Genomic DNA, 15596 nt, shown 5'->3' on the forward strand with positions numbered 1-15596 from the left:
AGCGATCCAGCGTTGCCGTGAGCTGTGGTGTAGGTCGCAGACGTGGCTCGGATCCTGCGTTGCTGTGGCTCTGGTGTAGGCTGGCGGCTACAGCTCCGATTAGACCCCTAGACCGGGAACCTCCATATGCCGCAGGAGTGGTTCAAGAAATGGCAAAAAGACAAAAACAAAAACAAAAAAAAAAGAAAAGAAGCAGGAAGATCTATTAAGAGGCTAGTACAGTAATCAGGCAAGAGATGATCATAGCTTGGAATGGAAGGATAGAAAAGGTGATTAGAAGCAACTGTCCTTTTTTTTTTTTTTTTGGATTGAGGCAAATTACGCACAACATAAATTTTGCCATCTTAACAGTTTTTAAGTATACAATCCAGTGGCATTTTTGTGCATCCATTACTACTGTCCATCTCCAGAACTTTTTCATCTTCCCAAACTGAAACCCTGCACCCACCGAACAAGTAATTCCCATTCCTTTTTCCCTCCAGTCCCTGGAAACCACCCTTCCACCTTCTATCTCTGTGAATTTGACTCTTCTCAGTACCTCATATAAATGGAATCCTAATATTTGTCTTCCTGTAACTGGTCATTTCACTGGACATAATGTCTTTAAGGCTCATCCATGTTCTAGCATGTATCAGAATTTCCCTCCTTTTTAAGGCTGATTAATATTCCAGCAGTTATATCTTGAATACACTGTGGGGAGCGTGGCAGAGGAGGAAAGAAGGAGGGGGTGGGGGAGAAGGGGAGAGGGAGAGGTCAAAGTTGACTCCAGCGTTTCTAACATGAGAAAGTAGTAGTGCTACTTACTGAGATGGGGAGCAGTGGGGGAAGAATATGCCAGAATAATTGGTCTGCAGTGGCTATTAGACATCTAAGGAGCAATATCAAATAGATAGAAAATGGAGTTCCTACTGTGGCCCGACAGGATTGGTGGTTCCAGGAGACAGGTTCGATCCCTGGCCTGGCACAGTGGAGCACAGTGGGTTAACGGATCCATTGTTGCCACAGCTGCCACATAGGTTGCAACTGCTGCTCAGATCTACTCCCTGGCCCAGGAACTCCATATGCTTTGGGGCAGCCAAAAAAGAAAAAAAAAAAAAGGTAGAAGGATAAACATATTTGGAGTTCAGGGCCGAGATCTAGAAGGGCGATGTGAATTTCGGAACCATCAGTCAGTAGATGGTATTTAAGCTTACAGACTGGACAAGGTCATCAAGGAAGTGAACGTCGCTAGAGAACCAAAGGGGGAAATCCAAGGACGAGTGAGCCCTGGGGCAGTGACCAAGGAGCACACCAAAGGAGCAGCCAGAGAGTGAGGAAGAAAATGGAGCAGGTGCAGTGTCCTGGAGGCCAAGGGAAGCAGGTGTTTCAAGGAGCGGGGAGGGGCCCACCACCTCATTACTACCCAGAGGAGAGACCCCCTTCCCCACCTCAGCCAAGACTTGCCACAGAGATCACTGGTTGGACTCCCATGTGAATCAAGGCGGCAGGAAGTACCCCTGTCCATCACACGGGGTTGGCGATCCCTATCTCTGTGAGGTAACACCTGTAAGGCAGCTAGTGCCCTATCACCCAGGACACAGAGGGACTCTCCCTAAGTGATGTGTGATGAAGATAAAGTCAGGGAGACGGAATTTCCACTGGTGAGTTCCTTTTGCCTTTTTTTTTTTTTTAATCAGTTTATCAGTTTATCAGTTGAGATAGTTTGGTATTTCCTTCCTCTACTTTTTTTTTTTTTTTTTTTTTTTTTTTTTTGGCCCATGCTGCAGCTTGATGTGGGATCACAGGTCCCAGACCAGGGATTGAATCCAGGCTGTAGCAGTGAAAGTGCCAAATCCTAACCACTAGACCACCAAAGAACTCCTAGTATTTGCTTCTTGATTGAAATGGCAACTTTTAGGGAGTTCCCATCATGGCTCAGAGGTTAACAAACCCAGCTAGGATCCATGAGAACGCGAGTTCGATCCCTTGCCCTGCTCAGTGGGTTAAGGATCCGGTGTTGCCATGAGCTGTGGTACAGGCCGCAGACGAGGCTTGGATCCTGCATTGCTGTGGTGTAGGCCAGCAGCTATAGCTCTGATTCTACCCCTAGCCTGGGAACTCCCATATGCTGTGGGTGCGGCCCTAAAAAGCAAAAAAAGAAAAAGAAACAAAAACAAAAACAAAGTGACAACTTTTAATAAAAAATACACTCAAATCAACAAAAAGAATTTATTGAACTCTACTAGGTTTCTAGGCCACATGCTATGTGGGTGACTGAAATATATTTTTATCTCTGCCCGTTGTAAACCCACAATATTAATTTGCTTGTTTATGAGAAAACTTGCTTTTTTTTTCTTTTTTAGGGCCAAACCTATGGCATATGGAGGTTCCTAGGCTGGGGGTCCAGTTGGAGCTGTAGCTGCTGGCCTACGCCACAGCCACAGCAACATTGGATCCTTAACCCACTGAGTGAGGCCAGGGATCGAACCTGCGTCCTCATGGATACTAGTTGGGTTCATTACCCCTGAGCCACAACAGGAACTCCGGAAACTTGAATTTTGAATGGGGAAGATTAAGAACAGGGTCCTTTGTCTACCATAATTAACGTGAACTGACTTACCCTCAGTGGCCTTTCACTTTTTCATCTCCTGGATGATTGTTTATGATTATGCTTGTTAGTTATGTTAAGCTGTATAGCAATGTAGCTGAAATGCAAAACTTTCTGTGTTTGTCACTTGGTAATAAACTCTTGGTATATTTTATTTTGGAAAAAAGGCTGTAAAACAATATACAACATGATCTAGTTTTTGCAAAAAAAGAATCTACAAATATTAGACAGTATAGGAAACATGTAATCAGTGGTTAAGTTTGTTTAGTAATATTTGATATTATTTCTTTGTTTAGCTGATCTTTTTTCCCCCAGTTTATTTTCAGTGAACATGTATTACTGAGGTAAAAGGTTTTGTGTGTACACCTCAGTGCTTAGCCCGTGAGGGAGGAGTTCAGAAGCTGCCTCTGTTGATATATATTGTCTTTTGAGGGCCACACCCACGGCATATGGAAGTTCCCAGGCTAGGGGCCAAATCAGAGCTGTAGCTGCTGGCGCACACCACAGGTACATGGGATCTGAGCCATGTCTGCGACCTACACCACAGCTCACAGCAACGCTGGATCCTTAACCCACTGAGCAAGGCCAGGGATTGAACTCATGTCCTCGTGGGTGCTAGTCGGGTTCGTTACCGCTGAGCAACAACAGGAACTTCTGTTGATATTTTTACCAGCAGTAAAGCAGCATATCCAGAGACAGAATACAACCCTGTCTGAATAATTAGCATTTGGTGTTGGCTCATCCACCCTTGGGCATGTGTTCGCTTTCTTTCCTTCACTAGTTCTTTCTTCTTTGTGCTCTAGGTTCATACTGAGTGCAAAGAGATTTTTGTTGTTTTGTTAGTTGCTTTTCAATTTTTAAATATTTAAACACTCACTGTTATCAGCTTTTAGGTCAGACTATATATGTTAGTTTCAGTGAGCTTGATTTTTACATTTTTGTACTATAGTTTAATCTCCATAATGCATTTTCCATAGCCCAGGCATGATCTACTGAATTCTCCATTTCTCTGGAGACATATTTAGGTCTTTATGTCACATTCTGGTCATTATGTAATAACTCTGGAATTGTCATGAGAACAAAAGAGCAAGATTGAGAACACTTGGAGCCAACTGTAATGTTTAAGGTATAAGTAAGTATTGAAAAGAAAGAAATGATTGAATGGCCTTGGAATTTCTGATACAAGCCAATCTGGATCAACTTCATTTCATTCACTCTAGACTTTTAAACTGATCAGAAATAAATGCTAGAGCCCTGGCAGTGTTTAACAGCCATGGTATATGTGACAGTTTGACTTATTTTCCAATCTGTAGGCATGTGAGAAAGATGAATTGTTCGGTGAGGTTGAGCAGAAGATGAATTTAGTGAGACCCTGTGTATATTGATGTGAAAATCACAAGGTGTGTGGGAGATGGGTTGGACTTGGGCCCCACATAATTTCAACACGTGCAGGTATAGTAAGGGCTGAGTCAAGCCCTGGCCCTAGAAGAGGAATAACTAAAGTTTTGAAAATATTTGAGGAAGGTAAAGTTGACTATGGTGGTAGAAAGGGTGGCATTTGGGGGCTCAAAATAGGATGACCTTCAACTAAAATCTGTCTTGATTAGTAAAATATTAAAAAAAAATCACTGCGAAGAAAAGGTTTCCTGGTTATATCCATGAACATAACATCCTTAAGAGCGCGTGTACATTTACAGGGGAATGGGAAAATGAACATGTACCCTTTTCTTCTACTGGGGCAAAGCCAGGGATTCCCAGAAAACAAGGTTTCACTTCACCACTGTTATAATCCAGAATGCTTTGTAGACATTTGGAGGCAGAAGTGGTTCCCAGGCTAGGGGTTGAATCAGAGCTATAGCCACTGGCCTACACCACAGCCACAGCAACTCGGGATCTGAACCGTGTCTGTGACTACACCACAACTCACGGCAATGCTGGATCCTTAACCCACTGAGCAAGGCCAGGGATCGAACCCACATCCTCATAGATACCAGTCAGATTCATTTCCACTGAGCCATGATGGGAACTCCCAGAAAATTTCTCTTAATGCAAAAGTCTGATAACAGCCTCATATTGCCCCAGACTCCATCAACTTGAGATGCCTCGGGGTGATGGATTTTTTTTTAATACAAATGCTAAGGGTAAAAGAAAGAAATGATTGAATTAAATCTGATTGCTTTCTTCATAATTCTTAAATGAGATTGATGTGCTTAAGGCCAGAACAGATGTTTGGGGGGTTGTAATTCCTCAAGATGTAAGAGAAGCTGCTCCTTTTCCCGGGCCCCGTGTGCCCTCTCCCAGGTTATCATTGCTGGCTGCAGCCGTCCTCAGCAGCTGCTCTCTGCTGTGCAGATCCTAAGCTTTGAGGCTCATGCCACACTGAAGTGCCTCAGGCTGCTGCACGCACTGCTCTTGTCCCAGTCTCTTTTCCTGCTGTCAGAGACAACTGAGCCATGCCTCTCGGTCTCCGTTCCCACCCCAGGCCTGACTGTATGGGTACCTGCACAGGGCTCCTCTCTCCTTCTCGGTATCCTTGGTCACCACTGTGACTACGTCCTGGATCTCGTCACGTGAAGATAGAGCAGCCTGGTGGTTAGAACAGTTTCTGGAGTCAAACAGACTTGGCACCAGATCTCTACCGCATCACTTATTACCTGCTTGACGTTGGAGCAAGTGTCTTTCTCTCTCTAGGCCTCAGTGTTGTCATCTGTAAAATGGATGAATTGCTCTCACCCCAGAGTCACTTCATGTAAAGTGTGTAGTATGGGTCCAGCACTCAATAAATGGTAGCTGTTGGTGGGCCTGGAAATGTAAGCTCCATTGATTTTTTTTTTTTTTTTTTGGTCTTTTTAGGGCCGCACCTGTGGCATATGGAGGTTCCCAGGCTAGGGGTTGAATCGGAGCTGTAGCCACCGGCCTACGCCAGAGCCACAGCAACGTGAGATCCGAGCCGCGTCTGCAACCTACACCACAGCTCATGGCAACGCCGGATCGTTAACCCACTGAGCAAGGGCAGGGATCGAACCCGCAACCTCATGGTTCCTAGTCGGATTCGTTAACCACTGCGCCACGACGGGAACTCCAAGATTGACTTTTGAGGAGTCATTTACAGCACATATTTTGTCAGGACCATCATTCGTGCCCTGTACATCATGGGTGGGAGGAGGGAGATGCTGAGATCTTGTTCTCATGTCTTGTGTATAGGGAAGAAGTTTAGATTAAATGACTCATCCAAGGTCAAGCACGTAATAAGTGGTGGGAAAAAAACCTTCCAGATGTCCACCTTCTCTCCCCCATTTATTCCTGCAGCAGCAGCAGCACCCTTCCCGTTCTGTCTCTCAACAACGAGAGGACCCTCCCAACCCCCAGCCTACTGCCCACCAGCATCATCCGAGAATGCCCTGTTCTAGGTCCAGAACCCTTCAGAGGCCTTTCCCAGAATTGTCCTTTAGAAGGGGGAGGCTTTGCTCCCTCTGTTCCCTTGGTCTTTTGCTCAAAGAGCCTTTTCCTTCTCACGTTGCCCCTTAGTGCTCCTTCTCCAGTAGCCTCTGATTCTGCATGTCTGCTCACTGGTTTGTTCCCCACCAGCAGAAGGTAACCCTCATGAGACAGTGAGTTGCTCACTTCTTATTTGTAGTATCAGGCATTTTTTTTGTGCTTTGTATGTATCAGGCATTCACACATTACACATTTATTGAAGGAATGAATGACTCAGTTGTATCTGACAGAAGCTGTAAGAATGTGAGCCCAGAGCAAATGGTGTGTGGTAGCTCTTCTCCCTTATCCTCCCTCTTTGCCAAGCCTGCCAAGAGGCTCAAGGAGAAAGAGAAAGAGTTTGTGTGCCTAGGGATCCCGCTTCACTCCTCCTGGGTCTGCACTGCGCGGAGCCTCGGGACACCACACCATTCTGGCCTAAGCCAGTGAAGGTTGAGTTTCTGCCATGCACCTGGTCTCAGTGCTGCAGGCCACAGCTGTCTCTGGGTGTGTAGAGCCTCTTGAAGGCAGTGGGGCACACTGGCTAAGGGCGTAGACCCTTGAGTCAGGTGACCACTTGGCCACCTTCCGTTTGTATCCCTTTGACAAAGTTTCATCACCTTTCTGTGCCGCAGTGTTACTGTTTGTGAAATGAGAGTGACATCATACGGTTGTTCCCAGGGTTAAATGAGATAATCCATGTGAAATGTTTAGACAGGTGATGTAACATGCTTAGCGTTTCATCATGTCAGGCTGTTCTTGTGTACTAGTGCTAAATAAATACTGTTTTTTCTATTCATGTCACAAGTCTCTAGGTTGCTAGGTTGCTTCCTCTTTGTGGCTCACTCTGCCCCATCTGGCCCAGATCATTGATGGGGAGGAGCTTTGCCAACGGTGTAAGTGGAAACTCAGGAGGTTTGTAGGGGGCGGGGTGGGGGGTGGTCAGCATGTAATTCTGATTGTTCACTCTAGAGAGAGGATGCTTTGTTATGAGATTTGTGTGAGTTTGTTTGTTTTAGTTTTGTCCTGGTGATTTCCACAGGGGAAAATAAATGAGAGAGTGCATGTCACCGCTGGGAACTTGCCTGACTCTCTGTCTCCAGGAAGAAGAGCTCTGCTCAGTGTGGGCGGAAAAGGGTGGCATCTGCAGTGTGTGCTGGGGGGTGTGAGGTCCAAGGTGGAGTCTTACTTTTGGCTGCTACAAAGGACTGGATTGTGCCAGAGTGTGGGCACTGGGGTCCGACTTTAGTTCCTTATAAAAGGCTGGGGAAACCTTTACCACCTCCCCAAGGCAGTGCACTGCGGGCGCTCTTAGCTGTGCTCCTACCCGTTGGATAAATTACAAACTCAATAAATAATTTTTTGTGAATAAGTCATCCACTGTGTAAGCCAATGAAATATGAAACACCTTCCACTGAAATTTTTTGAATGTTATGGAACATGATAAAAGAGTTACAAAAAGGTTTTGTTACTATTGTCAGATTTGGTATGGACACAACAACTGTAAAAGATTAGGGGAAAATAAATAATCTGAAAGGTCTCTGCTCAAGTTACTTTGCAAGTGGCAAATTCTCCCTCTCCTTTAAAGAAAAAAGAACTAGGAGGAGTTCCTGTCGTGGCTCAGTGGTTAACAAATCCGACTAGGAACCATGAGATTGCGGGTTCGATCCCTGGCCTCGCTCAGTGGGTTAAAGATCTGGCATTGCCTTGAGCTGTGGTGTAGGTCGCAGACGCGGCTCGGATCTGGTGTTGCTGTGGCTCTGGTGTAGGCCGGCAGCTGAAGCTCTGATTCAGCCCCTGGCCTGGGAATCTCCATATGCCGCAAGAGCGGCCGTAGAAAAGGCAAAAAGACCAAAATAAATAAATAAATAAAAGAACTAGGAAAGCATAGAGAACACCCTGTAGCTGGAATTAACACAAGAAAGTGAAAGGGAAACAACAATGTCAGAGAACAGCTTTAGCCAATGCCAGGTAAAGGCGTGTTTGTATCCTAAAATGTTTATGGTAAGTGGTATTTTTCAGTGTATATCTATTATTACATTACATGTTAATAGCATATATTGACAGTGTTACTAGGTATATAGTAATTTTTTAAATGAATTTTCTACTTTAATAGACTATTGTATCAACCAGCCAGCTAATAGGTATCAGGTGAATAGGTTTCTACTGTTCTGACAAATAGGCTTATCCAGTATGTCTGTTGACTCCTAGAAGACAGGTCTGTCAGCTTTGTTTTGTAAGGTTGGAAACAGAACATATAGCTATGTTAATAACTGTGTTAATAACACTGTTACCAAAATAACCTGTATGTTTGGATTCTATTTCCAATGCAATGTCTTTTTATAGTCAGATTGACCTTCCAGATTTTTAATCATGTGGCTTTTACCCTGCCTTCTGAATGCTGTGTGGACATAATTGGAATCGCGAGTTGCACTGGTTCAACAGGAGCTCAAAGACAGGGCTCACCCGGGGTTGGTGTGGGCCAGAGTCCAGATGAAGGAAGTGGAGAACAGACTAGGGGAGGCCAGAGAGGCTAGGTGGAAGTGGGGAGGACCCACTGGAACCTTGAGGCTTGCTATTCAGTTGAAACCTTTTTTGACTTGTAGCCACTCAGATCCAAACATGAGAACAAAGATCCTTCTAATGCTTGGTGACTTTTTCACTTCACACGATTTCAGATTTCCAGTTAATTTGTTAGCTCTACTCAAAAATTTTTTTTATTGAAGTGTAGCTGATTTACGGTGTTGTGTTAGTTTCAGGTATACCGCACAGTACACCTTTTATTTTTTTTTTGGTCTTTTTATGGCCACACCCGCAGCATATGGAAGTTCCCAGGCTAGGCATTGAAGCGGAGCTACAGCTGCCGGCCTACACCACAGCCACAGCCATGCAGGATCCATGCCGCATCTGCAACCTACACCACAGCTCACAGGAATGGTGATTCCCAACCCACTGAGCAAGGCCAGGGATCAAACCTGCATCCTCATGGATGCTAGTCAGATTTGTTTCCACTGAGCCATGACAGTAACTCCCCCTCTATTCAGACTGATTGTTGAGAATTTATTACACTAAGGTAGTAGCAACCCTCAACCTAAAAATCCATGGCTCTCTTGTTTTCACAGGTGTTGGGGCGATGTTTCTTGACAGTGGTGCAGGTCCACTTCCAGTTCTTAACCCAGGCGTTACAGAAGGTCCAGCCGGTGGCTCACACTTGCTTTGCCGAGGTTGTCGTGCCAGAAAAAAAGAACAGCAGCAGTGGCGGCGGTGGCAGCAGCAGCTTATCTGGCATGGGCCACACACCAGAACTAGAGGAAGCTGTGCGTTCCTGGCGGGGAGCTGCCGAGGTAACCCTGACTTGGGAGAGATTGATGCCCTTTGTTCAAATAGGAGAGGTTCCAAGTGGCCTTTGCCCTTTGGTTCTTAAAAGAGCCAGATTTTTTTAGAAGTGTGAATTTTAAACTGCTATCATCAGCTTGTTCATTCATTTAACAGTGAATGTCTCTGCAAATGTCTGTTTTGTGACAGGCACAAGCCAGGCACTGGGGTGACAGCCTCTGCTCACAGCCTCCTAGGAGAAAAGGCTTACAAAAACAGGGTTGAGGGGTTGTAATGAAGGTGTGCAGGAGCCCGGGGGAAGGGCCCTGCCTCCAATGTAGAGAGGACAGCAAAGCTTCTAGGAAGAGGGGCCAGGGAGAAGAGGCTGGAGCCTGTCTGGAGAGCCAGGCTGCGGAGGGTAAATGGTCAGCCAGGCAGCCAGAGGGAGGTGTGGTTGGTGACGACACATTTATTGTTGGCATTTTAATACTCCTTTGTTTCCAAGGGCGAGGAGAAAAGCCTTTCAAGTCAAGACTTTAACTAGGATTTACTGTTCCATTTTACAGAGTAAAAAAGAATTATAGTTAAGGAGTAGTATATTGATTTATTATAGTAAGTTTAGTTTGAAGCATTCCTTAATTAAATTGGCAAACTGTTTCATTTTGTCTTAGAAATCTCTTTTCATCAATTCTTGGGGGGCTGCGCCCACGGCATACAGATGTTCCCAAGCCAGGACTCGAGCTTGTGCCATGTCAGTGACCCCAGCCACAGCAGCCACAATGCCAGATCCATAACCCACTGCCCCTCTCCAGGGAACTCTCTTTAATCAGATTTTTAAACATGTTTTTTCAATATTTTAACATTATACCTTTTCTCATTTTCTTATTTCAATTTTACGCTGTTCTACCGCATTGTTGTTATTTCTTTTGAATTTCTTTTTCCTGTTTGCTTGTTTGTTTCCATCTCTTTCCAGTGTTTATCACCGCAGCCCTGAAAGGCTAATTGGGGGTTGAGTGCGGGATTGGGACCTGTTGACTTCACAGCAGGTGGCTGCGCAGCGGGGCTCACCTTTATCTTCTCATGAAGAAGATCTACAGTCCTGCTGCCTTCCTGACTGCCGGGCCGCAGGCTCCCGATCACACAGCTCACATTCATACCCTTCCTACGTGACTCAGGGTCTTCTCCACGCCCCCTCTCGGCGTCATTCATGCTGAGAATCCAGCTCAAGTGAGGCCTCCTGCCCTCCCTTGACCTCCGCACCTTGACCTTTTCCTTCACCCACTGCTGTCTGCCTGGCCCTTCCTGCCTTCCTTACTTTGCTTCTCACCTGTGACCCTTCTCCCCACTCACTGTGGAAAGAGACCCCACTGGCAGCAGCCCTGCTTCACATCCTCCAGAACGACAGCCCTCCCCCATTCAGACCTTGTGCTCTTCCTTTCAGCACAGGAAGTCCCCTCTCCTCCTGTGCGGGGTCTGCGCTGCCCCCACCCTGCCCCCACCCTCAGGGCTTCTGGTAGGACTCTGCTTCCTCTCCCTCCTCCTCAGTGTGCTCCCACCAGTACATAGATGAGCTTACAGACAAAAATCCGCCCTGCCCTGCCCTGCCCTGCTTCTGTGCTCTTTTCATAGCCCACTTCTAGAAAGACTTGCTCGGGGCACCTTTGATTCACTCTGAAGGAGATTATTATTATTATGAAACATTACAAGCATATAGGAAATGTAATACATACCCTCTGTCTTCCTTTTAGCTTTGTCAAATGAATCTTCCCTTTTTGCTGCATGTGCTTCATACCTGTTTATTTTTAACAGAAAAACATTATTACAAATGCAGTTGAATTCCTTTTGTACCTCTCTACTATCTTATTCCTTTCTCTCCAGAGATAACCTCTTTTCGATTTTGGAGTTTGTGATTCCTATGCATGTTTATATATTTTTATTCTCTATGCATATATCCATAAATAATGTATTATTTTGCATAACATGAGAGTTTATGTAAATGGCATCCTTCAGCTCATTAAAATATGGCTTCCACTCCTACACAAGAACATGCCTTCTCTTGTCAAGGTCACTGGTGCTTTCCATGTTGCCAAAAAATTTGGCAGAAGTCCAAGGAGCCAGCACCTCGCAGCATTGCGGGTCCTGGAAACCCTCTCTCCTTGTGGAGGATGCGGTTCTTACCCTCTTACCTCTTAGGCTCTCCTCTTCATCCACTTTGCTGGCTTCTCTTCAGTACAACTTATGAATGTCCATTTCTCAAGGCTCAGTCCTAGGTGCCCTTTTCCCTTGGGCATCTCCGTCTAGTCTTGGAACTTTATGTATTTATTTGGCCCCACCCATGGCATGCGGGAGTTCCTGGGCCAGGGATCAAACCCACACCACACCAGTAACCAGAGCCACTGCAGTGACAATGCTGGATCCTTAACCCACTGCACCATGAGGGAACTCCTAGTCTTGGAACTTTAAAAACTGCTTGTGTGCTGGGGACATCAAATGTGTGTGCCGAGTCCACTTCCCCTGTGGGCTCAGGCCGCAGTGTTCAGCTGCTGCCCTCCTCACTTCTTCAGGTGGCTCAGCCCTTAGCTTTTCCACATAGACCCGTCCCTCCCCAGATCGTCCCCGGGGCTAGCGAGTGGTGCCATCCCACACTGGGTCCCTCATGTAAGAAACCCGAAATTTATCCTCCAGTCTTTTTGTCACGTCTACATCCAATCCATAAGAAAGCCCTGCAGGTCCCACCTCCAGATATTGCAAGTCTGTCCCTTTCTTTCTGTGTCCACTGTCACTACCCTGGTTCAGGGAATCATTCCTCTCCCCTGACTGCAGTAGTTGGACTTGCTTCTCTCCTTCCTGTCTTGCCATCCTTTATCCCTCCATTTCCTCTAGGGTAAACTGTGGACCTGTCCCCATGCCCTGCCTCGTCCCACATAGGCTCCTGCCTCCTCACCGGCCTCATCTGTGGCCACTCTCCTCCACTCAGTGGGTTCTGATTCATTTGTCAACATCTTTGCTTTTCCTACCTCCACCCCAACCCTGCACTTCCATTGCCTGCCTCCTCCTCTTCCTTAAACTCTCAGCCTAAATGATGATTTCTTAGTGCTTTGGGTGCTCTCTGTTACAGTTCTCTACTTCCCTTGGGGTAATTTTTTTCCATTTTTAACTTTTCAACTGTTTCATTTGTTTGCCTTTTCTTTTTTTGCTTTTTACGGCCGCACCTGCAGCATATGGAAGTTCCCAGGCCCAGGGGTTGAATCCTAGCTGCAGCTGTCGGCCTACAATGGCAGATCTGAGTCATGTCTTCGACCTACACCACAGCTCACAGCAATGCCAGATCTTTAACCCACTGAGCAAGGCCAAGGATCGAACCCACATCCTCATGGATACTTTTCAGGTTTGTTACCACTGAGCCACAATGGGAACTCTGTGTTTGCCTTTTAGCTCATGAGGCTGTCAGCTCCAAGATGATAGGGACCAGGATTTATGCTCCACTGTCTATCCAGTGACACCTAACATAAGACCTTGTGGCCTAAGTATTGAACTAAATGGAGGATTCTTAGAAAGAGAGCCAAATGGTTTTAAACTGTGAGATGATAGGGTTCAGGAAATGGTTGGTATTTGTGAAGCTTTGGAAATGTATAGCATCATAGCTGCAAATTACTTTCCTGTTAGTCCTGCAATTTTGGTAAATTAAAAAATGTTATTTATGGAGTTCCCACTGTGGTACAGTGGGTTAAAGATCCGGCATTGCTGCAAGCTGCAGCACTGGTTGCAGATTCGGCTCAGATCCCATGTTGCTGGTGGCTGTGGTTAGACTGCAGCTATTGGACCCATAGCCCAGGAACTTCCATATGCCACAGGTGCATAAAAAAGAAAAAAAGGAAAAAACAAAGACAGTTCATCCTGAATCCCTCTTTCCTTCTAAGAAATATCTATTTTTGGAGTTCCCGTCGTGGCACAGTGGTTAACAAATCCGACTAGGAACCATGAGGTTTCGGGTTCGGTCCCTGCCCTTGCTCAGTGGGTTAACGATCCGGCGTTGCCGTGAGCTGTGGTGTAGGTTGCAGACGCGGCTCGGATCCCGCGTTGCTGTGGCTCTGGCTTAGGCCAATGGCTACAGCTCTTGATTCAACCCCTAGCCTGGGAACCTCCATATGCCGCGGGAGCGGCCCAAGAAATAGCAAACAACAACAACAAAAACAACAACAAAAAAAGACAAAAAGACAAAAAAAAAAAAGAAATATCTATTTTTCTATATTCTCTAGTCCTGACCGTATATATAACTTGCATTTCGTCGCAACAAGACATAGTTTCTTCTTGTTTTTCTGTCTTAGGTGTTCTTCGTAAGCACACATTTATTGACTAAACGATAAGTATTTTGTTTCTCTGTGCGGATCTCAAAAGCTCTGTTTTTCCTTTAATGCTCCAACGTATGTTTTTTTTTCCTATTCTGTCTCTATTGGTGAGGTTTTTCACTTTGATATATAGGATCACCCAGCCATATATGTATTTTTTTAACTCTGGAAACTCTTGAGTGCCAATATTCTAGGGTATCTGTCTTTTTAAAGCAGAGAAATTTTAAAATGTGAATGTTTTATATACATGTATTTAAGTACTTTTCCCAGAGTTTCTTAAATAAGGTAGCGCTGTGTCAGGTTTGCTTTCTCTTCAGTGCTTGATTTAATCTTTCAGAATTTCTGGCCACTCGCTTTGTTGTACAAACAATCCAGGATGTCTGGTTTATATATAATGGTTAGTCTCTTGCTTTAGTTTAGCTGGGGTTTTTTGTTTGTTTCTTTCTTTTTTAGTTCTGCTAGTATCTGTAACATCTTCTTTTACCTACCAGTCACTATTTCTGTTGCAGGCAACATCTAGACTAAGAGAAAGAGGCTGTGATGGCCGCCTGGCAGGAATTGAAGTTCAACAGCTCTTCTGTTCTCAAAGTGCCACGATTCCTGAGCACCAGCTAAAAGAACTGAACTTAAAAATTGACAGCGCTTTGCAAGTGAGTTTTTCAGAATCGGCACATTAGTATCTGAGGTTGATGTTGAACCAGTTGGAAGGAATAATAAGATAGTAGTTGAGCTCATGTCTCTGAATAACTATAGACATTGTAAATTTCTATTTCCATTGCACCTTGTCAGTTTATAATCTGCTCTATGATCTTGATTCTTGAAAACAATTTCTTTGCAGGCATATAAAATAGCTCTAGAAAGCTTAGGTCACTGTGAATACGCGATGAAAGCTGGTTTCCACCTGAATCCAAAGGCGATTGAAGCCAGTTTGCAGGTACGATTTTCTTTCTGGTGGCTCCTGGGAGCTAGGGTGTGGCAGTTATGCCATAGCGCGTGAGCCAGGTGTCTAAAGAGACGAGCTGTGGGTCACCTGCCCTCTTCCCAACCCTTTTCCAGGGCTGCTGCAGTGAGGCAGAAGCGCAGCAGACAGGGCGGAGGCAGACCCCCCCGCAGCCCATGCAGTGCGAGCTTCCCACCGTCCCCGTGCAGATTGGATCCAGCTTCCTGAAGGGCGTCTCCTTCAACGAGTCCGCCGCCGACAATCTGAAACTTAAGACGGTAGCTTTCCATGGGGTTCCAACAACCTGGGTGTGAACCTGAATATAGGGTTTTTAAGGAAACCTGAGAGCTTGTAAAGAATCTGGATTAAAAAGCAAAACTAAAGTGAAGGCAGGAGGCGTTGACCTTCCTCAGTAAACTGGCGTCTAAAAGCAGATTAGAGTGACTTTTTTAATGAGACATTTGCCAAGTTAATTTTGTTTATAATTTTGTTCAAAATATTTAACATAAAGAGTTTTGAAAGTACACTATAAAATCTGTGTATGGTTAGTATTTTCAGTGGGCTTTCATAGATTAAGTAAGAGAAGTGTGGTCCTAATTCTGTATTATGACCATTTGTGGAGCATCATGTGAGCCAGGCATTATATCGAATGCTTCCCATGCAGTGTCTCAGTTAATGCTCCCCCACGAGGTGGGTGCTGCCCTTTTCTCCACTTGACAGAGAGAGGAACTGAGTCCTAGGTCACACGGCTAGAAAGCTGTGGACTAGATAGAGTCTGAGCGTGTGCAATCTGTTTTCAGACCCTGCATACCTGACCACTTGGTCATCCAAAATAAAGATGAGATTTTCAGTGGTATTTGCTTTTACCAGAGGATTTTGTTTCCTTATTCAGAGGGGTTCAGAATTTCAAAATTCCTCATCCAGTTTGCAG

The 15596-nt window shown here is 45.3% G+C and overlaps 1 protein-coding gene across 5 annotated transcripts in view; it reads left to right on the plus strand.

The window, feature by feature from the left end:
- KIAA0355 (KIAA0355 ortholog) overlaps nucleotides 1-15596 on the plus strand; it is a 96960-nt gene that overhangs the window by 58629 nt on the left and 22735 nt on the right. For all 5 annotated transcript variants that reach the window (XM_021094321.1, XM_021094322.1, XM_021094325.1 and 2 more), the window contains 4 exons: nucleotides 9184-9405; nucleotides 14235-14375; nucleotides 14564-14659; nucleotides 14782-14943. In XM_021094321.1, coding sequence (XP_020949980.1) covers nucleotides 9184-9405; nucleotides 14235-14375; nucleotides 14564-14659; nucleotides 14782-14943 — 621 coding nt within the window. The remainder of the gene's footprint in view (nucleotides 1-9183; nucleotides 9406-14234; nucleotides 14376-14563; nucleotides 14660-14781; nucleotides 14944-15596) is intronic.

The sequence above is a fragment of the Sus scrofa genome, chromosome 6, assembly GCF_000003025.6.
Source record: "Sus scrofa isolate TJ Tabasco breed Duroc chromosome 6, Sscrofa11.1, whole genome shotgun sequence".
NCBI lineage: Eukaryota > Metazoa > Chordata > Mammalia > Artiodactyla > Suidae > Sus > Sus scrofa.